This window comes from Hesperophylax consimilis, chromosome 18, assembly GCF_061612785.1.
Source record: "Hesperophylax consimilis isolate HC1 chromosome 18, BYU_Hcon_1.0, whole genome shotgun sequence".
Taxonomy (NCBI): Eukaryota; Metazoa; Arthropoda; class Insecta; order Trichoptera; family Limnephilidae; genus Hesperophylax; species Hesperophylax consimilis.
The window spans coordinates 18,061,642-18,088,203 of NC_142853.1; the positions used below are offsets into that span (position 1 = coordinate 18,061,642).

Below are 26,562 nucleotides of genomic sequence, written 5' to 3' on the forward strand. Positions count from 1 at the left end.
GTGTGCCGTTTAGTGTATATACAAAGGATATTTTATTTTTATTACGTGTAAATGTTAATTTATTGCATTTTGCGATGTTAATAACAAGTTTGTTTAATTCGCAATAGACAAAGAGACGATTGAGGTCCTCTCATGGAATCATCATGTACCGTAGAAAATAACTAGTAAGGATATTCATAATGTTACTTTTTTCATTTTTCGATGAAAATATAAAATAAAGGTCATTGGAGAAATCGTTTTTTTCGTGATTTTAGAGAATTATTTGATTATTTACGAAAAACAAATTTTTCGTATGACGGTCACGGTTAAAAACACGCTTTTTACAAGAGTTTAATTTAAAAAAAATTATAAATCATATTTTTATTTTTTTACGTGAAGCCTCACCCAACTGCTCCGAAACGTCTGGAGCCAGTGAGAATATGTCATCCCTTATTGTGGTATGTTGTGAGTCTAAATATCGCGGGGAGGGGAAGGAGATGGGAAAGAGTAAGGTGGGACAGTATTTATATAGTAAGATGTGCACGATATTTTTTTTCATAATAAACATTAACTCATAAAAATTGTCAAAAGTGCTTTTAAAGCACGAAAACTAAAAAGAGGCCTATATTGTAAAGGTTAAATACAGATAAATAAAGTAGCCTTTATCCGAACTTGATATTTGCTAAGCTTTTGTTTTAAAAAATAATCAGTTTGGTCAAGTATTTTGGATTCAATTCAAATATAAGTTTTTTTTAGAAAAAAGCAGCGCAGCCGTTCTTCTTAATGATCAGTTTTCTCTTTTGCCTTATATTGTTTTTCATAATGTCCTTACCTCTTTTTTAAATGAGGAAATTCCGTTGTTGAAAGCTGTAGGTATCTTGTTAACATAATGTCCTTACCTCTTACTCAAATAGGAATATTTCGTTGTTGAAAGCTGTAGGTATCTTGTAAACATAATATCGTTACCTCTTACTCAAATGGGAATATTTCGTTGTTGAAAGCTGTAGGTTTCTGTAAACATGGTTTCCTTACCTCTTACCCAAATGGGAATATTACGTTGTTGAAAGCTGTGGGGTATCTTGTAAACTTGTGGTTTTTATCTTATTTTTATTATTTGTTCTATTTTGCGATTGTGGAAGGAACCCCTTCTTGTCATGATTGTTTTGCATTTCGTCTGACTGCAAATTTATTATAAAATGGTAGCCGTTTTATAGGTTCAGATTTTAACTTAAATGTGAAATCGTTGTGTTTATTTGGACTTTTTACTCGCATTTTTTTGAATAACTTGTTACCCACTTGCCTGAAGATGTTTTTTCATACACTTCTATTGAAAAATCGTCGTTTCTCTTGGTCGTAATGCATGTCTATAATCTTTACCGGTTAAAGATAATGAAAATTAAAACCAGCAGTCAAACCCTAAATGCCGATCATTTAGCCCGTTTTCTGTAAGAACTTCTTACACCGATACTCCAGATTTTTGGATCGATCTTTTACTTTCCCGATTCGGGTCAATTATTCCCGGCATCAGTCCACGTCCGGAAAGGCAAAGTTTAGCTTCCCCTTCGTCATTTTGTCATGCCAAAGTCAACGCAAAGTTCCGCGGTACGAGGAACTAGCTAACTTCACCAACATTCCCTTGTACTCTTGCAGCACAAGTTATTCGTAGTTGCGCTATTGTAGAAGGAAATTTCTTAGTGTTATATTTCATGGTTCTTTAGATCAGTGATTATTTTTTTATACATTGCGTATTGCGGTATTGCGTACCATGTAATGCTTGTTTTGGGCAGTGAACAAGATGATAACAATCGGTTATTTTAATTTACCCAAAAATATTAAAGAAAGCAATTTTATAATAATTATATAAGTACCGAGTTTGATCTTTTGCTTCGAATTCCGGGGTGCGCAAGTAAATTTTATTTGATTATTTTGTGTTAGTAAACCATTTTTTCATTTAATATAATACATAGCCCTGGCGAAAGACCACAATTCAGAATCGAAACGTTCTTTGAAATGGCTTCAGCCGTCATTGGTGCGTCTCAGCGTCTTCTTTCTCTTTACACTACCTTCAGCATCACAACATACTCCAATTTGGAATGCCATAGTCTCACTGGCTTTAGAAGTTTGAGAGCAGTAGGGTCTCTTGTGCGGTACTCACTTGGATAAAAAAAATACAGTGTGTGGCAAGCCTACGCACGACGGAAGTGAAACTTTTAGTATTCTTCTCTTTCTCTTTTCATTTCATTCTCTCTACACTCTTCGGTTGTAGGCACAACATCACCACATCACATTTCACTGTTAGTATAATCTTGCCAATATGTTAAACAATCTTATCATGCTATTACTAAAACAATACTATTTTGTGAGATATTTATCCACTCTTCTTGGTTATGTTTACCTTACGTTAATTTCATAACTGTGTGAATCAGACTCTCTTCTTCTTTGGTGATTTTCAGGGGATATTTCATCTTGTGCCACGAATGTTTTTTCTCACTTCTATCTCGTCACTACTCATTTTTGACACTAAAACTCTGTTCCAAATTGAATAAACCACAATCAATTACGTATTTCACTCGTATTACACTCACCGCACAGTACACGAAGCAAGCAGCTGATGCCTGGCGTGGCGTCGTTGGCTAGAGAGAAAGGAAACGAGAGATTAAATCTTCCCCCTAGGAAAAACTAAACCCTTCCACACACTTTTCCACAAATGATCATCTAGTCAATCAACATTATGCAAGTGCATTATATAAGCAAAATAAATACAAAACAATACAAGAACAACACGTCAACTCACCAGAGATCAGATGGGAAAATAATTCACCGACTCCAGATATTTTCATATCAGAGGGTTCGGCTCGGTAGAACTCCTAACAGGGCCTATAAATCCTACTGATCCCTCAACATAAATATTTAAAAAATCTTTCGTTATCCTACATGTATTCAAAATGACCGACTTTTGCATCTTTATTTATAAATTTTTTGATAGATCAATATGCCTAATTTTTTAATGAGAGAGCCAGGTATAATGCCAGTAGCCGAAATAACAAATGGTAATATTTTTATAGTTTGAGATTCCAAATTCTTTTTATTTCATTTCCTAGATCTGTGTTTTTTCTTATTTTTTCATTAACAGATTTTTTAATATTACAGGAATTTGGAATAGCGACATCAATGATATAAATTATCTTTTTAATTTTGTCATGTAAAACTATATCGGGTCTATTATGACTAATCGTTCGGTCTGTTAGTATAGTTTTATCATAATATATTTTATAAAATTCGTTTTCTAAAAATGAATTTGGTTCGTATCCATAATATGGTATTATATTACGGGAGTCAACCAAGTTATGTTTAGTTACTAAACTTTGGTAAATTATTTTAAAAACTTGATTGTGCCTAAATGTATACTCGGACGGTGCTAATATAGAACATCCTGATATAATATGTTCTATAGTTTCCGGAAAAGCCAAATTTTTTCTACATAAATCATCAATTTGATTTGTATCTTTGATTATATGCTTCCTATAATTTTAGTATTAATGACTCTATCCTGAATGGCAAGCATAAATCCTTCTTTTTCTGCACTCAACTCTCCAATACTCAACCATTTGTTTGACGAAAATTTGTCAACATTTTGAGTTTGGTTGAGATAATTTTGGGGGTAAAATTTTATTTGACCAGGAATCTAATAATTCCTGGTTGGGATTTATAAAAAATTTGACATTCTCATCGTATAAATTTAAAGGTGTAATATTTATATCTGCCTTGCAAATTATTTTGTGCATTTCTACATGATTATGTTTCAAAGAAGTTATTTTGACTATACCTCTACCTCCTAAATTTCTAGGTTAATTAATTCGTTCTATAGCTGAATTTGGATGATGGCAATTAAACTTTATTAGCGTAGTTTGTAATATTTTGCCTCTTTTCGCCATTCTTTTATTTGTTTAAAACAATATAAAATTTTCTTCTCTCTTGGCTATGACCGATATTTAAATTTTTTTCTAAGGCTTTGCATATGTGTTCGCAGGGATGGAAAATTCCTCCCCTACAACACATAAGCCTCCATGAAAATTGGACCCTTTTCCTTGATATCTACAGAAAGCTACTTAAAGCTCTCTTGTACTATATATCTTTATAGACATATGTACTTAACTAATTAATACGTTATTTACGAACTTGAACGCAAATATTTCCGTATTTATATTGTAATTAAATTCCATCAAACGTTGTGTAATTTTTTGATTTATGATATAGGATTTTAATTACATTCATTTTTGTGGTAACCCTCTTGGTTCTGATCGAGGCTTTGAGTTTCAAAATTTAATTGGTCTTTCCATTGCAAACCTAGACTTAAATGAATTCCCTGAATGAGCTAACTTTCCTATTGTAATTATTCTGATTCCCTGCACCCTAACAAAATCGTAGTTAAACGCTGATAAAAGATATTATACATGTTTATTTGGACAGGTAATTTAATATAACTCAAATGGTTAATTGTTAGTAAATTTGATTTTGGTAAACTCTTGTGTCTGTTTGGCGCCACTCCTTTATGATTCTGCTGCTATAAGGTACATGTAAAGATTGATTTAGTAGGTTAATGTAATTAGTTAATTGCATATTTGACGAACTCGGAATAGCCCATTTGCTGGCATAATTTGGCTCCAAATCCTCCTGCAAGTAAACGAGATGATCTTGAGTCAACGAGAAATTCGCACAATCCTTTGACACGGCTCTTTGATTGATACCTAAGTTATCGCGTCCCAAAAAGCCTTCCACGTCATCATGCACTGCCTTCAAGTTTCCCCTCGAGTCCCGATACCCCCAAATTCCGACCCCTCCTTGGACTACAATTTACTTAGGGCGAACCGGTTTCGTCCTATATACAATCATATACTCACGGTTGGTGTGGACTTACGGGTCGTGAATCCTCATTCCACGTTTAAAAGAAGATGCGAGAGTGGTCCAGAAGACCTAAAATGCAAGCTGTATGCAGGTCCGCATCCTCCAGTAAACAGTACATACGAATAAATATATGTATACATACAGTTTGGGAAAGGTTTATAACTCGCAATACGAGGCTATCTACCTCGCATTCCAAGCTCGGATCTCGCACGAAGAGTTCTGCGAAACTCTAGGATTGGTAACCGAATATATACGTAAGAATAAGGTTATACTAATAAATACTAGTAGAATAAGATCTTATGATAGTTTGTTTTGGAGAGCTATCGAACTCCAGGCTTTTTGTTTGTTTGGTTTTGACGTTTTAATTTAAGAGAATCGTCATCTCTATTTGGTTTGGTTAATGGTCTTGTTGTAGGAGCGACCACTGCCTCCTGTTTGATGAACTGTATTTGTTTTAAATTTTTCCTCCAGGGTTCAACATTAATTTTTGTTCATCCTATCCCGTGATTTTCCAATTGTTTCAAGTAGTTGATTGCCACATTAGAGAGTACTCGACTCTCAAATGTCTCAGGCAACTGATGGGGTTTTGTATGAGCACCCAATCAATAAAATTCAAATGTTTCGTATAATTATTCGATATAATCCTACTAACCCGTGATTTTCCAATTGTTGATTGTGAATGATAAGTATTTGTAAGCACGCAGCTTCCAGCTGTTTCAGGTAACTAATAAAAATCTATGCGACTATCTAATCAATGATATTCAAATGTTTTATGTAATTTTTCGATATTAATCTGGCTAACCCGTGATTTTCCAATTGTCGTTTGTGATTGATAGGTATTTGAGAGCACGCATCTTCCAGCTGTTTCGGGTAATTAATAAAATCCTATGTGACTAACTAATTATGGCCAAGGTCGTTTCCAAACTATGCGGTTGACCCAATTCTCCAGTGATCCCTTGTTTTATCAACAAATTGAACAATGTAAACATCTCATCTGACCCACTAACCCAGATGTGAGATTGTTTATTTTAAAATATCTCGCGCTCTCCTTGTGATTCAGTTTTGTTACCGTTTATTGTGCATAGTTAATTTAAATATTTTTAATTCCTTTATTGAAGTTAAACTATTTTTTTTCTTTTCCGAATTTAGTAAATTTACTAGAGTTTAATTGAAGAATAGATATATATATATATAAGTACACATATCTCGATTGTCAAAATATGTTAAAAAAAAGAGTACATATATTAATAAATAAATATAAAATATATGATTCTACATAGTCTGGAATATTAATAAATACATATTTCTTTTTCAATAATATAGATATGTCCTCGGGTAGGTATTAAAAATCGCTACCATTTCGATGCTTCGATTAATAAATAAAATACATATATATAATTACATTACTCATATATATATTCTTTATATACAATATATTATTTTATATTTATATATATATACACAAATACACAATATACATATTTTAATGTGTAATTCTTTGTTTTGTTGTTTTAATTTAATATTCAATTGATATACTTCCACTTCACAGCCCTTCTGTGTCTCCTGGGACCTGAAAATTATTTATAAAAGGAAAACTTACCCCCGTCAAGGTATTTCCGGTCGGGTAGTACACAACAACCTTGATGAAGAAATCCTACCTAATTAATTGTATTTTTCAACTAATTTCAAAATAAATCTTTTCGACTATTTATTCCTATATAATATTTTATTCTCGCTTGAATCATATAAATTAGCTGATGTTTAATTTTTCTTCCGAACGAAATCCTAATCCAGAAAACCCGTTGATTTAATAACACCTTTCTAGTTTAGGCTTTTGAATGATAGCTGTTTCAAATACTTTTTTTCGAAATGGTAGACTGATGTTTAGAATTCCGGTTAAAACGACAAACACTTTTAACACTGTCGCTATACGCACGATGGATTTTAATTGATCAATTTATTGATTCTAAAATTTCTTTTTATTTATTTTTATAAGAAAATTTTTTCCGAATTGCGCAGACTTTTAATTATCTCGATTCTTAATAAATTAATTTCTTTTCCGAACTGTTACTTTTAGAACAAAGGTTTGAGCATTTGTTGTTATTTCTTTTCGAACTGTCTAGATTGTGTTTATTTTAAACTAAGACGTAAATATTTATTACTATTATTATTATTTTTTTAACCAAATTGATGTTAAATTATAATCTATTTTTAAATATCAATTCACGAGCACATCCACTCTAGATGAACGACAAAACTCTCAATCGAATTTTAATTTCATTTGAATGGAATAATTATTTTTAAATTTTGATTTAATTTTTTAATTCCGTAATCACTTTTTGCAATTCACTTAACACTTTTTAAGCACTGAGTTTAAATTATATTTATTTTTCACTGTTTAACCAAATTAAACTGACTCAACAAAACTTCACTGATGGGATTTTCAAAGGAATTTAAACTGAATTTAAAATTTCTAACTTTTCACAAAACTTTCTAAGTCCAGGGACTTGTTCAGAATTTAAACTTAGACTTTTTCAAAATTTAACACTTAGATTATTTCACTAGAATTTTACCAATAGACGTAGTACTGCGACGTAAACTCCGTTTTCAAAATCTCGACTGACTCCTGAAAACTGGTCTGCACCGTCATTTTATACCCTTCTCAGATTCCAAAAGACGTATCTGAATTTCCTCTGATGATCGATTCTATCTTTTAACAACTCGCAAATCCGAACACATCTCCCCCTAATTTCACTTGTTCCTACATACGATCTTTTGTTTTCCGGCTCTGGGCGGTGGTTAATTTTTATCTCACGACTCTAAATCGATAGGGTCCGAATTGGGTAAGCCTGCGTTAATCGCCCAAGCTTCCTTTGTCCTCTGTTCATACAAAATGTAGTTAAAATCTCATGATTTTGCGTTCCTTTTTTTCTCAATTCGCGATAGGTCCGTCCTCAATAACATATATACAGATCTCAATTTTATGCATCTCGTGCGAAAATTGTTTAAATCCATGTCGAAATCTTTACTACGCATTTTTGAATTTCGATTTGTTTAAATTCTACTTAATTTTATTGTCACTTATATGAGCTTTTCCATTTCCACCCGTACTTTCTATCTTTATGTCGCAGATTTGAGTTTTTCCTTATCTTTTTGGATTTTCTTTTATCCGCGACGTTTTCTTGCACAATGTCTTCTTTATTCTTTTGTTATTTCTCATAACTCTATAACTAATTATTTTCCAAGTCGTATTTATTTATTTCACGGATAAATTTGAATTGTATCACTTTTCTCCACTTGGATTATTCTTTATCTCCGTTCTTTACCCTTTCTTTTATCTTTCTCTCACTTTTCCCGATGTGTGTGGTCTCCAGGAAAATTTCATACTTCATTTATTATTAATTAATATATAGTTTTCCACACTTCTATGGGAGATATACCTAATTTGACTCTGGGATATCTGTCACTTTTATTGCCTGATCCAATCTCCGCCCATTCTCCATCCCTCACTTACAAGATTTCACATAAATTATACGTCTGGACATATGTTTACGTCTCAGATTTTATGTACTACGGCCGTAAATTTAGTTTAATTTCAAACCTATTAATTTTAATCTCTTTTGCCTTATCTAAATACCTCATCTGCTCCACGTTAAAGTTAATCGTTTTTCTAATCGTTTATTACCTTAACGTAAATAAAAATCATGTTCGGATTTCGATTGTTTATATTCCAAAATACACATGAGATTGTCAACCTTTTATCTTGTTTCGATCCCTCTGTAATCTTGTGTAACTTTAATATCTATCTACCCTGATAATCATGTAAAATGCCTACGTTTCCTGAATTTAATCTATCGCTATATGTTTAGTTTTACTGTCTTCTTCTGATACTCAATTTTCATGTCCCTAGGACCTTCGTAGCAGTTCAAAATCTCTGTATTATCCTTCCATTCGGTAGCCGCACTTTTCTAAAATGTGTATATTTTTTGCGAGATTTTTCATTCAAAATTGATTTACCAATATGTCCGTTTCATCTTAAATTGATAACGATTAATTTCCATTGTTTCCAACACTCACTCCTCTCTTTAGTACGATTTTTTCGAACTCTACACCCTACTTCTATCATAAATAATTGCACTACAGTTGAAATTCCGCCAGTAACTTTCCTTCGCTTTTCCCGTCCTTTTTTTATACTATCACGTTTATAATTTTTTTCATTGCATTTTCGTGTGTGTGTTTTTCCAACATGAAAACTTCAAAGCACTCGATTACAATGGTTCGCTACCTCCTAAATTTCTCAGTTATTGTAAACATTCCCAGGAGTTTGTCACCTTGAAAGTCGATGCTTACCCTAAAGTGCGTTCACCTCTAATTTCTGTGAGAATCGAAATGTCGTTAATTATCTATTTTAATGTCGGGTCCATAGTTCATTCCTTTGTCTTTCGTAGACACACGCCCCTCCGTTCATTGATTGGTTACTCAAAATTTTATAGCTCTTTGTTCAGATCTATTGGTTGACAAAATTCAATATTTATTTTAAGGCCTAGAAAAGGGGGCTTCTTTCTCGTGCTAGACGATGTTACGACCTCTCTGCTTTCGTTCCGGAACCTTGATTTAATTCCAACTATTACAGGTGTCTACTGCAAGCAAGCTGGATCAATTCTTTCTCCGCCAGATGTCGTTAGCATGTCCGTTTTCATAAATAATTTGTATATTTTTTTGCAGCTATGGTTTATCTGTTTTTTCACTGTGATTTAAAGCCTTTCATCACAAGTTCTAATTAATCTTTCTATGTTATCTAAATTTGTATTGGACCATTTGATTATGCCAAATGAGTACGTTAATAGAGGTTTTATTATTATTATTATTATATGCGGTATTGCCTAAAGAACTACTCCTCACTATTACTCAAAAACCAACTACACACAACATTCATTTTTCAGAAGAACATGCACAAAATACAATAATATATTTTAGACGCCAATATTATCCATATTTCTTAGTTCAGCTTACTAAATACATATTTGGAGAAAATTAAATCAGATTGTTAATTACGTTTCCTCTCCCCCGCATGTAAGATATCTCTGTTATTTTCATTAAGGTGTTTTTTATGTTTTTCTGTTTATTTATGTTTATTCTGTAAGTAACATGAATTTTATGTGGAAACTTCAATGGTTAATTCAAACACGTAATTATTTATATACAATTGTAAAACTGTTTGTTTCCTCAATCAACTAAAATAAAATTATGAAAACATTCTAATTATTTTCTTTCTTTCTTTAGTGTCATCACCTCACTAGCCACCCAGCTACCACACGCGGACGCCAACGGCAACAATGACTCGGGCTACGCGGCGTCGAACCTAAGCGCGCACGACGAGACGGGGGTGCGCGAGGTGGTGGGGGAAGGATCGCCGGGACCGCGTAGCCCGCGGGACCCGCGCGTCACGCCGGCTGCGCTGGCCAAAGGGAAGGCGGCCGTCATCGGCAGGATAGGGTCCACCTACTCGAATAAGAACGGGAGTACTGCTTCTCCTAGAAGGGAGAAAGTGCCGTTAAGGTAAGATGATTTTTTGTTAATTTCTAAAGCATTGATTGGCACATTACTTTAAAATTAATTGAGTCCACATTTATATTTATTTTTATTTGCTTACATTGATAAATTATTATTGTACAGTTTATTCTTTTTAATTTTCCCTTTTTAGTTAAAATGTAAAAACAAGCACTGCTTAAAGTTTCGAAGCCACCTTTAACGCCTGTAAACCCCTTCACTTCAAGACCCCACATTCTGAATTTCTCTCGACATATAAAACATATAACTTCCCAAGTTAAAAAAATAATCATATAAAATTCACGCCATTGAAAAAAATTGTAATGTTTGGACGAAAATTATAAAAACCACACCTGGTACTATTATTTAACAATATATTATAGGTACGAAAAAAATCATCAGTGATTCTATTCCATTTTACTCAGAGGTCAAAATATGTTTCCTCTATTTTAAATTATTCGTGATTTAGTAAATATTTTCGCAACAGGCTTTAAATAATCTTCTACTCCCTTTTGATCGTTTGTAACGGAGCCTTAGTGTAGCGTCAATGACTAATCTTTTTTTAATGCAATTGTCGATTTGTCAATTCGGGTTTGCGAATTCAATTTCTGTGCTGAACCGTATTGTACTGTTAAATGACGTATTGCAATTATAGTGATTTATTTTAAGCGCTACCTCCAAATATAGCCAACATTTCGGGCGGCCTCGGCGTTACAGTTTTCATGATTAGAGCAGATGTAAAATTGATAATGGACATTGAAAGGTTGTCCAAAAAGTTGTTTAAAGAAAGAGGTAACGCAACATGACATAATCGCCCAGAAACAAATCACGGTGATACTTTTGGCCATGAAAATCTCTAATCATCAAACATACCATAATTTTTTGCTCAATTCTAAAAAATGCGTCTCGCGAAATCCATTTTTACTTGATCCATTCATTAAAACGACCTTTTGCATAGAATCCTCACTAGTTATTCACAATCACAATTATTGTGACCTTCCGTATAGAGTTGCTTACTATAAGAGAAAAAAACTCAAGAGATAAAATTATTTTCACAAAAATGACGCCATATAAATAAGTCTGTTTTTGATATCAAATAAAAATGATAGATCATAATATTTAACAAGCTTGTGCTTAAAAATAATGGAAGGGGCAGTTGTGCACAAAATTTGAATAATTAATAGCTGAAATAGCTATTCAAGAATTACAAATTGACTTTAACGAGCTACTTAAATGGTCCCATGATGTAGGATTAATTATTAATGTCAAAAAAACTAAATGCATGTATATAAGATCACCGAGCTTAAAAATGTGGAACTTACCTAAAATAACTGCACATAATTTTGATTGTATACATAAAAAAATGGATAATATTTGCTGCTGTGAAAAAATTGATTTTGTAAACGAATATACTTACCTTGGCATAATCGTAGACAATAACTTTAAATGGGACAAAAGTGTGATCAAAATTTGTAACCAGCTCCGATGTTTGGCGAGTAATTTTTATAAATTAAAATTTGTATTGCCTCGATGTACTCTCAAACTTTTATATCATTCTATGGTCGAATCAATACTTAGATATGGAATTCGAACTTGGGGACACTCGAGTAATATTAATATTAAATACATTCAAAATCTACAAACTGCTATAACTAAAAAAAATGTTAAACCTAGCATTTACAAACAAAGAAACAACTTAAAATTACTGTATGGCTCTGAGGGCCTACTCCCAATTAAAGAGCTTCTCTGGTTTATTATAATTATGGATAATGCGGGAGAAAATGCGTACAAAAAGCCATTGGTGCATAGTCACAAAACAAGATTTACTGAAAAAAAAGGCCTAAAAATTCCACTAATATCAAATAAGTATGGTAGCAGAACACTTTATTATTTGATACCTGTGATTTATAACAAATTTAACGAAAACTTTAACTTGAAAAATAATGAGGAACCCTGCCCTAAACTGACAAAAAAGTGGTTAATAAATGAACAAAACGTTTATCTATCGTAAACATTATATTTGGTATTAATATTTAAACTTAAGCTAATGTGTATTATGTTATAACATTAAATGGTAGAACCTACAGACAAGCTGATTGTCACAGCTTTGTGGGACTACCCATATCTTATATTGTATTAAATGTAATTATAATAAATTTAATAAATACAAAAAAAAATAAAAAAATAAATAAAAAAAATAAATAAAAAATCAAAATTCAAAGTTATATTTAAGTTCTCTGACGGTTCTATGCAGAATCTATTTTTATATCGGGGGCCATTACGGGCCAGTTGTTTAATATACGTGAAATAGTAATTGAACTTGAATAGAACATTCACAGAACTTGAAAATTAAATTTGGAGTTTGATGAATTGTTGAAATTCTGTAAAACAACTCATCCAAGTGTAGGTATATTTTCAGCATAGTCAAGTAATATTAATATCAATTAAATTGGTTGGAAATTTTTAAATTCAAAATTATAGGGTAGGTATGGGTTTTTACATGATGTTAGTAATGTGTACTCTTATTTAATTATATTTTACCAACTTGAATTTTGATGTCATATTTCATTAAAAAAAAAATCAGAAATTTGGGAAGGTTAGTGCGATTATATACATCCTATAAAGTACCTCCACACATTGTAATGCTGAAAATTTGTAAAAATAATTAGGGATGGACAAAATTAATTAAAAAAACACCTGTTTTAAAGGTATTTACCAAAATAATTTTATTAAAAAGTTTTCAGAAAACTACGTTTAAATCATCATAACATTAAAACCACAATTCATCCCAATTAGACAATAAATGTGGCAACTCTTTAGAAATGAGGAATAGGTATTTTGTGAATTACATCAAATCAAATTTAATTCGATTTGAATGTGTTATGTTACAGTAGTAATTAATTAGTTTTACCACAAATTACTGTTACAAATCAACATTAATAATTAGTTTTACCAATTGAGGATTGTGATTGTAAGCATGATATTATATTATTTGTAATACAAATCAAGCCAGATTAGTTTACAGTTTACACAAACATTAGTTAATTGAAATACTTATCATAAGCATACAAAATTTCAAAGCATGTACATTTGAAGTAAATTAATTAGTACAATGATGGGTTGTTTAGTGGAATTTGAACAAATTCGTCAAATTTCTACATTAATTTTTGGGTTCCGTGAAAGTCCTATTAAATTTATGGTATTATATCACTATACAGAAGTCAAGTGATAACGGAACTTTCACAGAACATAAAAATTAACTCTGAAATTAGAAGAATTTTTCAAATTTTCTGAATCAACCCGTCCTAAGTATTCGTCATTTAATAAAACTTCCGTCTGTTTATTAAATATTTTTTTGTCTGTTTATTAATTTATTAAATATGAAAAACTTCCGTCTGTTAGGATGGGTTGACAATTTGAACAATTCATCAAATTTCGATGTTGATTTTCAAGTTCTATTCATGTTCTGTTATTATGTCATAATTGGCCAGCTGTTTAACAAAAATTAAATAACATCTTGAATCGAACCTTCACAAAACTTTTCACAGAAAATCAACTTTTAAATTTCATTATTCGAATTCTGTGAAACAATTCGTCTTGAATCGTCATAAAGATTTTCGTAATTAAAATTTAGAATTTTGTATTTAGAATTTTTGAATATTACTTTCTACAATTATTTATTTGTAATACTACGATTAATATGTCTGTTTATTATGTATACTTAATTTTGTTTGTATTTAAAATGTATACAATGAACAATTACACAGCCAAGGATCTTGAAGTGCATTAATTTTTTCTAGCTATTTATACCTGGTTACTAAATATAGAGTTCATTTCGTATCACAAGGTGAATATCTACAATTGGTTGTAAATTTAATATTCTGTGTTACCGTGGAATTAAGTGGCAACAAATAAAAGTAAGGATGGGTTTATGATCTAGAAATAAAAAAAAATATTTAAGAATACTAAAAATGCATTACCACAAAAAAGACATAATAAAAAATAAATTAATTGGCAACCTTCTATATTATCTGTCTGGCAAAGGGCTTGCATAGGTAAAATGAAGGTGTGATATCAGTTTGTTCTTGATGCAAAGTAGTAGATTCCGGTTCTTCACAGCAACTCCCAGTTTATAACTTATCCAAAAAATAGTATTGTAGTCCAATGCAAAACAGCCTTACGCTGATGGTCCCCAAAAGGGTTTCTCTTAACCAATGAGGATCGGCAGATGCCATCCGATTCCATCAATCCAATGGTCAATGCTCCATATGCAAAGCTGATGCTCACAAAAATTGGCGAATGTGTTCTTCGAACCACAGCCAAAAGAAAATACCCGCTGCTCTGGACTGGTGTTCAAAGAATGTCGACTGCTTCCAATGCAAATCACAGATTCTTGCTCTCTCAGGTTTGGCAACTCTCCAAGTCAGAATTCCAGGGCTGTCAATTTGGCCAATAGCAAAATGACAATGTGTAGGTACTTAAAAGTCCAACACACCAAGACCATAGATATGATATAAGTAAAGTGATGCACACACACCTTGTTACAAATCTTATATGTAACAACTGTAAAAAAAGTTTAAAAATGATTAAATTCAACAAATATCAAGCTATGTTTTGACTGTAAATTGTGATCTCTTTTCATGATGATACTAAATGTGTATAGCTTTGAAAGAGGTACAAATAAACGAATAAGTATTACATCTAAAAATAAATTTTAAAAATATGTTATGTTTGAAAGCAAAACAAAAAAATGTAATTACTTCTCCTTGAAAGATGTCAAATTATAGGATAAAGCTAAGGGATAGAAAGAAAAATTGCGTCTTTTGTTTTCTTGGTTTGAATCTTATGTTGCTAGAATAATATCGTAATTTCATAAACCTACACATAATCGTATATATGTAGTCAACATAATTATGGCTTATTAACTAGATATTGTTTAGTCCCCGTAAAACAATTGTGTTAATACCTGAGAGAATGCTTTCCCAAATCACAAAAGTCGAAAATTTCTTTAGGAATTCAATCCAAGCGAAAGATCTTATCACTTAAATTTGGTTTTGCACAATGCTTTGTAAATTTAACATGAAAATCCTTGGATAATAGGATGAAAGAAAAAGTCATCATGGAAAATGGTCCAAACCACAATATCTGATTTCATTATTTTTTTCGTTGCGTAGATTCCATCAGTGTAAAATCCAAGATCTGGATCTAATCGTTTTGTCTCTCTGCAATCTGGATCAAATATATGACACAGAAAATTGGCTTTGTAAAACATTAGATTTATGTTTTACTGAGTTATGCTGGTTGTAAGATGTTATAAAATTCTCATACATGGTTGTGTTTTCATTTAGAAATATTATGAGCTAGTTTTTAACGTGCGAAAATTTCGAAAGAGGTTCCCCATCTTTTTTGAAGTGCCATTTCCTAGCTAAGTTCAGCGAAAATGACGCTAAAAGAATCACCGACCACAGCAGTGCGAAGAGAATAAATAGAATCGATTGCGGCCATTTTGTAGATACTATCAGTTTCGTCCTGGTGAAAGATCAATTCTAAGACTGAACATTTCAAACACTCGCTTGTACCTAGATTACATGAAATTAGTAATAGGTACGCAGATGTAGCGGATCTGTTTAATTGCACAGAAGCTAGGTACAAAAAGGCTTTAATATCATATCTTTTAAATCATGACCAATAAAATGTAAGTCTACTCATACTTACGTCAAAAGTCAAATAAATATGTATATAAAATGAACTGCCTGGGGCAAGTGAAGAAACTTGGGTCAATAAGGTGAACCAACAGCTTGATTGGCACTTACCTACTTTCAACCAAAACCTGAAAATAAATGCATACATTTTAGTTATTGTAATATATTATATCATGTATCTATACTATCATATATTTCAATCAATACTAATCTAACCTAGTCTACCTATAAGTTTTGCATGTACTTGTATAACTAACTTTTTAAATCCATCTAGAGTTTCTTTTAATTGTATATTTTCTGATGTCACTGTTTATAATTTACTGTATCTGGTATATTTTATACCATTGATATTAAAATAAATTCTCTAATACGCCGTTGCAGCGCTAGTATAGCTATACCGTGTGAAGAGCCATATGAAGGGCTCGAGTTAAAATATTTAATCATAATAATATTCTTAGATTTCAATAGATTTTTTTCGACTGGCACCACTTTGTTCCAATCCTCAAAAATACGGTCATTTTTGCATTTCGCGTTAAGTTGTCGACTGAAAGTTTTTTCCGATAACATTTGTGATGTCATTGACCCGGTCTGCTTTGAATTGCTTCGAAATTTGGCCAATTTGATTCCGTATTTGTTTTGTTAAATCGGTATTTCGATTAAAAATATTCCTCTGATAGTGCTATCAATGTGTAATACTGCTTTTTTACATTTTCATCGCGCGACTGCTCGAAGTCTTAATACTATAGTAATAAGTCCCTAATCCTGGGGGTCGGGCAATTTAACATTTGTCAGCCACAATACTGCGGTATTACGGCCGGTTCAGAGTTAAGAAAAAGTTTTTAAACATGTCTCTTATCGCATGCGAAATGATGAAAACAATTTGTCCATGAACTTTAAAACTCTTGATCAACGCCGAGATATCAGAGACCTAGTAATGCTATATAAGATAATCCACTTTTTTATTGATAGCCCATACATTTTACAAAATATTCATTTCAGATGTCCATTAAGAGTAACTTGATCTCCGGACACATTTTATATTCCCAAGAGCAATACTAATTATCTTGAAAATGTATTTATAAGAAGAAGCTGTAGCACCTTTAATAGATTATGCACAAATATCGATGTGTTCAATACGAGCCTCGCAGGATTCATAGCATTCCTAAGAGAGTAGCGTTCGATCGTTGCGGGAAACTTAGTAGTGTTAATGTGTGTATTTTTTTTGTATGGGTTGAATCTGTAGTTTTTTATTTTTATTTTTTTGGAGATTTTCCTTTTCTACTAGTTAGTATTTATATTGTATTGTATTATTTATATTCATATGTTTTTCTACCTATGTATAAAATGAATCTTCTGTGGAAACTTTACTGGTTTATGCAACTTGGTAAAAATGATTTTTATTAAAATATATTTGTATAACTGTTTGTTTCCCAAATAAAAAAAAAAAATAAAAAAAAAATGAAATACGAAGTACGATTATGTGTGATGTTTTTTACTAGCCTGTTCTTATTTCTCCGTATTATCTATTATGAATAAGACGGATACATTTTAAATACATTTTTATACTACCTACACCGTCTAATAATATAGCCAGTCCAATGATAACCACTCGTTATTAACTTTATATTATATTCCCTACTGGAAGTAATCCAAAGAAGACTAATTAAAATAATTATAAAAATAACCGTCAGATTACTCGATACCTGAATTTTTAGAAGAATTAAACAGAATCTATCGAAAAATGCAGTAAATAATGCAAATCCACAAAGATAAACTAATAATATAGTGATTTAACACCAGACCGAGAGAACCACGAGACAAATAATAATCCCTAAACTCAATACAACAACGGCACAACACCACTATACATACTCAGCCATTAATTTTTTTAACAAACTACCTAAAGTGATGAAAATTTTAAGAATAAACCTTAAATTCACTTTACCTTAGACTAATTTGGTTTTTTGGCATATTATTGCATAAAAAATCAGTATTGAAAATATTTTTACGTTTATATACACGGGAATTAAAAAAAATATATATATTTATTTGTTGTGCCGTTGTTGTTTTGAATTTATATGTATGGTAAAACGTAAAACGACACTCCCTCCCTAAACACGAATTATTCTCAATTAGGAAGGTGTTAATTAAATTAACAGCTTATAACTTGTTTTGTGCATTATATGTCTTGAATTTTCGTTAAATTTTATTTTATATACCCTAATCGTTTATAATTACCTATGGTAACTTCTTAAAATGTTAATCCTTTTTTGTATGAAAATTTAAGAATTATATTTCAAAACACGAAAATAAACGAAAAAAAAAATTTACTTGCTGACGCGTACCCGGAATTGCTCGGGGTTGTGAATGATTTGGACTAAAGTTTTGAGGTTTTAAAGTGAATTATAAACATCAACTTTTGTCTACTTTCCATAAATATTATATGAATGTGTTATATATGTAAACCTTCCGGAAGAAATTTTCTGAGTGATAGTAAAAATCTAAATTTCTTGCTTAGTTTATAAAACTAAGCGCACAAACAGATGCGGATAGCGACTATATTTTACACTATTTGGAGATAATCAAATTACCATAGATGAACAATGTAAAACAATAATATTGTAATGTTTAGACCACAGAGGTGGAATACCTAGTGTGGTATATATAGCAAAAAAAGTATTCAATAAAAAAATAAAACAAATCGATTACGTTTTCACCTCAAGGGCGTTGATACACTTAGACAAAATGCATTGATACTTTTGTCGGCTGTATTGCATGAAACTTTTCCCACTACCCCTGGATATATTTTTTTCTTTATTGTCCTCAGAACCGCATCTACCATCGTCCGCTGCGCCGAGGAGCTGACTAGAATCGGTTCCGGCGGTTCAAAGGAGAGAAAAGCCACCACGGCATCTCGATTTACCATCTACAAGGTCAACAAGGCCAGCAAGAAAAAGAGGGAAAAGTCTTCTGCTAAGAAAGAAAGAAAAGCAACGAAAACTTTAGCCATCGTTTTGGGTGAGTAAAAAATGAACTATATTGCCAATTTCTCAATATTAAGGGCAAATTATACAAAGTTTTTAAATTTTATGGATAAAAAATTTAAAAAAAAAATTGAATTTTTGTTTATTTGTTAATTTGTAAGTTGTAATTTGCCTATCTTCTCTTTATGACATAAAACTAGTTTAAAAAAAACTTCTGTATATCGCCATCTCAAAACAAACATTTTACACCTAGTAAGATGAGTAATAAGTCAGCACCGATACGAAATATTTATAATATATTATGTATGAAATGAAATTAAAATAAAATTTAAACTATTCATGAAAGCAAAATTAAAATACAATAATACGGCAAAAATAAATGCAAAAACTTTTCATTTACTTTATTTGCGAGGCAGAAGGTTCTTTCAGTATCGCTAACATAAAGGGTAGATAAACTTTGTAATGTTTATTTTTATCTCGTTTTTGGGTGTGAGAGTAATTTTATATAATTCCTTTTTGTTTGTTTAAAACAAATATAGAATTTTCTTCTCTCTGGGCTATGACCGATGTTTAATTTTTTTTTTCTAAGGCTTTGCATATGTGTTCGCAGGGATGGAAAATTCCTCCCCTACAACACATAAGCCTCCATGAAAATTGGACCCTCTTCTTTGATATCTACAGAAAGCTACTTAAAGCTCTCTTGTACTATATATCTTTATAGACATATGTACTTAACTAATTAATACGTTATTTACGATCTTGAACGCAAATATACCCGTATTTATATTGTAATTAAATTCCATCAAACGTTGTGTAATTTTTTTGATTTATGATATAGGATTTTAATTACTTTCATTTTTGTGGTAACCCTCTTGGTTCTGATCGAGGTGTTGAGTTCAAAGTTGAATTAGTCTTTCTATTGCAAACCTAGACTTAAATGAATTTTCTGAATGAGCTAACTTTCCTATTGTAATTATTCTGATTCCCTGCACCCTAACAAAATCGTAGTTAAACGCTGATAAAAGATATTATACATGTTTATTTGGACAGGTAATTTAATATAACTCAAATGGTTAATTGTTAGTAAATTTGATTTTGGTGAACTTTTGTGTCTGTATGGCACCACTCCTTTATGATTCTGCTGCTATAAGGTACATGTAAAGGTTGATTTAGTAGGTTAATGTAATTAGTTAATTGCATATTTGACGAACTCGGAATAGCCCATTTGCTGGCATAATTTGGCTCCAATCCTCCATCAAGTAAACGAGATGATCGCGAGTCAACAAGAAATTTGCACAATCCTTTGACACGGCTCTTTGATTGATACCTAAGTTATCTCGTCCCAAAAAGCCTTCCACGTCATCATGTGCAGCCTTCAAGTTTCCCCCCGGGTCTCGATACCCCCAAATTCCGACCCCTCCTTGGACTACAATTTACTTAGGGCGAACCGGTTTCGTCCTATATACAATCATATACTCACGGTTGGTGTGGACTTACGGGTCGTGAATCCTCATTCCACGTTTAAGAGAGAATGCGAGAGTGGTCTACCGACCTAAATGCAAGCTGTATGCAGGTCCGCATTCTCCAGTAAACAGTACATACGAATAAATATATGTATACATACAGTTTGGGAAAGGTTTATAACTCGCAATACGAGGCTATCTACCTCGCATTCCAAGCTCGGATCTCGCACGAAGAATTCTGCACAATTCTTAGCTTGGTAACCGAATATATACGTACTAATAAGGTGATACTAATAAATACTAGTAGAATAAGGTCATATTTGATAGTTTGTTTTGGAGAGCTATCGAACTCCAGGCTTTTGTTTGTTTGGTTTTGACGTTTTTATTTAAGAGAATCGTCATCTCTATTTGGTTTGGTTAATGGTCTTGTTGGAGGAGCGACCACTGCCTCCTGTTTGATGAACTGTATTTGTTTTAAATTTTACCTCCAGGTTTCAACATTAATTTTTGTTCATCCTATCCCGTGATTTTCCAATTGTTTCAAGTGTTTGATTGCCACATTAGAGAGTACTCGACCCTCAAATATCTCAGGCAACTGATGGGGTTTTGTATGAGCACCCAATCAATAAAATTCAAATGTTTCGTATAATTATTCGATATAAATCTGGCTAACCCGTGATTTTTCAATGGTCGATTGTGAATGATAAGTATTTGTAAGCACGCAGCTTCCAGCTGTTTCAGGTAACTAATAAAACTGTGCGATTATCTAATCAATGGTCTTCAAATGTTTCATGTAATTTTTTGATATAAATCTGGCTAACCCGTGATTTTTCAATTGTCGTTTGTGATTGATAAGTATTTGAGAACACGCATCTTCCAGCTGTTTCGGGTAATTAATAAAATCCTTTGTGACTAACTAATTATGGCCAAGGTCGTTTTCAAACTATGCGGTTGACCCAATTCTCCAGTGATCCTTTGTTTTGTAAACAAATAATATAAACATCTCCTGACACACTAACCTAAATGTGAGATTTGTTTATTTTAAAATTCCTTAGAAGTCATTTGTGCCTCTTTACTTTTATTGCGCACTATTTATTAAAATATTTTTAAATCCTTTATTGAAGTTAAACTATTTATTTCATTTCCCGAATTTAGTAAATTTACTAGGTTTAATTGAAGAATAAATATACATATATAAGTACACATATCTCGATTATCAAAATATGTTAACTAAGATTACATATATTAATAAATAAATATAAGGTATATGATTCTACATGGTCTTGAATATTAATAAATACATATTTTCTTTTTCAATAATATAGATATGTCCTCGGGTAGGTATTAAAAATCGCTACCATTTCGATGCTTCGATTAATAAATAAAATACATATATATAATTACATTACTCATATATATATTCTTTATATACAATATTTTACTTTATATTTATAAATATATATACAAATATACAATGCACATATATTAATGTGTAATTCTTTGTTTTGTTGTTTTAATTTAATATTCAATTGATATACTTCCACTTCACAGCCCTTCTGTGTCTCCTGGGACCTGAAAATTATTTATAAAAGGAAAACTCACCCACGTCAAGGTATTTCCGGTCGGGTAGTACACAACAACCTTGATGAAGAAATCCTACCTAATTAATTGTATTTTTCAACTAATTTAAAAATAAATCTTTTCGACTATTTATTCCTATTTAATTTTTTATTCTCGCTTGAATCGTATAAATTAGCTGATATTTAATTTTTCTTCCGAACGAAATCCTAATTCAGAAAACCCGTTGATTTAATAACACTTTTCTAGTTTAGGCTTTTGAATGATAGCTGTTTCAAATTCTTTTTCGAAATGATAGACTGATGATTAAAATTCCGGTTAAAACGACAAACACTTTTAACACTGTCGCTATACGCACGATGGATTTTAATTGAACAATTTATTAATTCTAAATTTCTTTTTATATAAATTGATAAGAAAATTTATTCCGAATTGTGCAAACTTTTAATTAACTTCTTAATAAATTAAATTTTTTTCCTCTTACTATTAATTTTAGAACAAAGGTTTAAACGTTTATTATTATCGAATCCTTTTTTTTTGTTTTTGTGTTTCTTTTAACCTAAGATGAAGTATTTATTACTATTATTATTATTTTTTAACCAAATTGACGTTAAATTATAATCTATTTTTAAATATCAATACGCGATCACGTTCACTTTAGATTTCCGATAACAAACTCTTAAATTTAATTTGAATGTTTTCACTTTGAATGAAATAATTATTTTTAAATTTTTAATTAATTCACAATTCACTTTTTGCACTTCACTTAACACTTTTAAGCACTGAGTTTAAATTATATTTATTTTCACTGTTTAACCAAATTAAACTGATTTAACAAAACTTCACTGGTGGGGTTTTCAGAATTTAGAAACTGAATTTAAGACTTTTTACAAAACTTTCTAAGTCCAGGGACTTGTTCAGAATTTAACACTTAGATTATTTCACTAGAATTTTACCAATAGACGTAGTACTGCCATGTAACAACTTTTCAAACCCTCGGCGCGACTGACCTCCTGACTGATGAGTTCCATCTTTTATACCCCTCTCAGGTTCCAAAAGACGTATCTGAATTTCTCTTGATGCTTAATTCTATCTCCTATCAACTCGTAAATCCAAACACCCCTTCCATCAATATCGATTGTCCTTCCATAAGATGTTCTGCTTTCCGGCTCTGGGCGGTAGTTAGTTTTTATCTCACAAATCTAAGTCGATAGGGTCCGAATCGGGTAAGTCTGTGTTAATCGCCCAAGCTCCCTTTGTCCTCTGTTCATACAAAAATGTAGTTAAAATCTCATGATTTTGCGTTCCTTTTTTTTCTCAATTCGCGATAGGTCCGTCCTCAATAACATATATATAGATCTCAATTTTATGCATCTCGTGCGAAATTGTTTAAATCCATGCTGAAATCTTTACTACGCATTTTTGAATTTCGATTCGTCTGAATTCTACTCAATTTTATTGTCCCTTATATGGGCTTTTCCATTTTCACCAGTACTTTCTCTCTTAATGCCGCAGATTTGAATTTTTCCTTATCTTTTGGATTTTCTTTTATCCGCGACGTTTTCTTGCACAATGTCTTCTTTATTCTTTTGTTATTTCTCATAACTCTATAACTAATTATTTTCCAAGTCGTATTTATTTATTTCACGGATAAATTTGAATTGTATCACTTTTCTCCACTTGGATTATTCTTTATCTCCGTTCTTTACCCTTTCTTTTATCTTTCTCTCACTTTTCCCGATGTGTGTGGTCTCCAGGAAAATTTCATACTTCATTTATTATTAATTAATATATAGTTTTCCACACTTCTATGGGAGATATACCTAATTTGACTCTGGGATATCTGTCACTTTTATTGCCTGATCCAATCTCCGCCCCATCCTCCATCCCTCACTTACAAGATTTCACATAAATTATATGTCTGGACACCTGTTTACGTTTAAAATTTTGGTACCAGACTCGTAAATTTAGTTTAATTTCAAACCTATTAATTTTAATCTCTTTTGACTAATCTAAATACTTCCATAAGGTCCACGTTAAAGTTAATCGCTTTTCTAATCGTTTATTACCTTAACGTAAATAAAAATCATGTTCGGATTTCGATTGTTTATTCTTCAAAATATACATGAGACCGCCAACCTTTTGTCTTGTTTCGATCCCTCCGTAATATTGGGTAACTCTAATATATATCTAACCTAATAATTATGTAAAATGTCTACTTTTCCTGAATCTAATCTATCGCTATTATGTTTAGTTTTACTGTCTTCTTCTGCTACTCGATTTTCACGTCCCTAGGACCTTCGTAGCAGTCCAAAATATCTGTATTAACCTTCCATTCGATCACCGCACTTTTCTAAAATGTGTATTTTTTTTGCGAGATTTTCATTCAAGATTGATTTACCAATATGTCCGTTTCATCTTAAATTGATAACGATTAATTTCCATTGTTTCCAACACTCACTCCTCTCTTTAGTACGATTTTTATCGAACATGACACCCTCCTTCTATCATAAATAATTGTACTACAGTTGAAAATTCTGCCAGTGATTTTCCTTCGCTTTTCCCGTCCTTTTTTATACTATCACGTTTATAGTTTTTCCATTGCATTTTCGTGTGTGTGTTTTTCAACTTGTAAAATCTTCAAAGCACTCGATTTCAATGGTTCGCCATCACCTAAATGCCTCAGTTATTGTAAACATTTCCAGGAGTTTGTCACCTTGAAAGTCGACGTTGACCCTAAAGTGCGTTCACCTCTAATTTCTGTGGGAAAGAAGAAGCCATTAATTATCTTTTTTAATGTCGGGTCCAAGGTTCAATCCTTTGTTTTTCGTAGACACACCCCCCTTCGTTCACTGATTGGTTACTCAAAATTTTATAGCTCTTTGTTCAGATCTATTGGTTGACAAAATTCAATATTTATTTATAGGCCTAGGAAAAGGGGAAGTACCAGTCGTCCTAGACGATTTTACGACCTCTCTGCTTAAGTCCCGGAACCTTGATTTAATTTCAACTATTACAGGTGTCTACTGCAATCAAGCTGGATCAATTCTTTCTCCGCCAGATGTCGTTAGCATGTCCGTTTTCATAAATAATTTGCATATTTTCTTGCAGCTATGGTTTATCTGTTTTTTCTTTCACTGTGATTTAAAGCCTTTCATCACAACTTCTATTGAAATATGTAGACCTGAAAAAAAATCTTATTCCTTACTTACTTACTAGTGTCCCCTTCTCTCTGTTTGCCCTTTAAATTTATTCTGTAGCAAAGCTGTACGAAACTAAAATTTAAATCGTAGGTCAAAATACCCTACCACACTAAATAACTATTATTTTAATCAAAAGTTATATAAAATATCAAGTAGAAACGTATATGTGCTACTAAATTTATTTATTTTCTAAATTATACAATATAGGCCACTAAGAATTAAAATTTACGTTAAGTTAATGAATAAGTAATTTTTGTTCTATTTATTATACACATATAATGAAAAATAAAATAAAAATTAAAAATGTTTTAAGAAACAAGGCGTAAATTTAAATAACATACCACCAATTAACCTCGGAACAATTACTCTCAACAATCGAATGTGTCGATTTTTTTAAAACTATATTTATTCAAAAAAAAGTGCCAAAGTTGCCTACAAATAAATAATTATTTTATGTTCTCTAAATCATAATTTTTAAAAAATAACACACAACCGTACTACACATTTGCTATACGTTTTGATTAAAATATTAATTTTGCAGTTAAGTTGAGTATTTTAGTTTCAAATTCAAATTTAAGTTTTTTTTATGAATAACCGTTCCTGTTAAGGCTTCCATGATACCAGATATTCGTGGATATTATTTGATCATTCAATAATTTTTTAACCATATTTATGTTTTTTTTTACCCTAAAGAAAATATTAATTTTTCTATTTCAGTATAAAACAATGCAACATCATAAGTCCTCCAAGATTATCTTCCTTCTAATTTGCAAAGTTTGTCAAACTTCTTTATTAAACCACCCCACGCCAACTGCTATTTTACCTTTTAATTCCGCATTATTTTGCAGAATCATTTCAATATTTCATGAAACCGCAAAATAATACAACACTAAAGGCCTAGTAACATGCTATACAAGAACCGCATAAATTCACATGTGAAAAGCTGCCGTACAAAAGTTCCGCGCCTAGCATGAACGTATAACAATCTTTTATTAACGCGGGACTTCAAACTTTCAACACTCCTCAAAGTCTACGTTTAATATCCATAAAAGCTCGCGTGAAATACACAGCGAAAAGTTCACCAGATGTTTGCTTACTCTTCCCTTCAACTTTGATTCACAGACTCGGGCGATGTATTATATAACATTATTCCCGTCATGTGATAGCAAAAGTCTTCTTCTTTAAATCATTTCCCGTG

General features: G+C 31.6%; 1 protein-coding gene across 1 annotated transcript in view; it reads left to right on the forward strand.

Moving 5' to 3' along the window:
- The window catches only part of Dop2R (dopamine D2-like receptor), a 153,555-nt gene that overhangs the window by 121,264 nt on the left and 5,729 nt on the right, over nucleotides 1-26,562 (forward strand). The window contains exons 6-7 of the mRNA XM_089642218.1: nucleotides 10,168-10,443; nucleotides 18,964-19,154. Of these exons, the coding sequence (XP_089498344.1) occupies nucleotides 10,168-10,443; nucleotides 18,964-19,154 (467 nt within the window). The remainder of the gene's footprint in view (nucleotides 1-10,167; nucleotides 10,444-18,963; nucleotides 19,155-26,562) is intronic.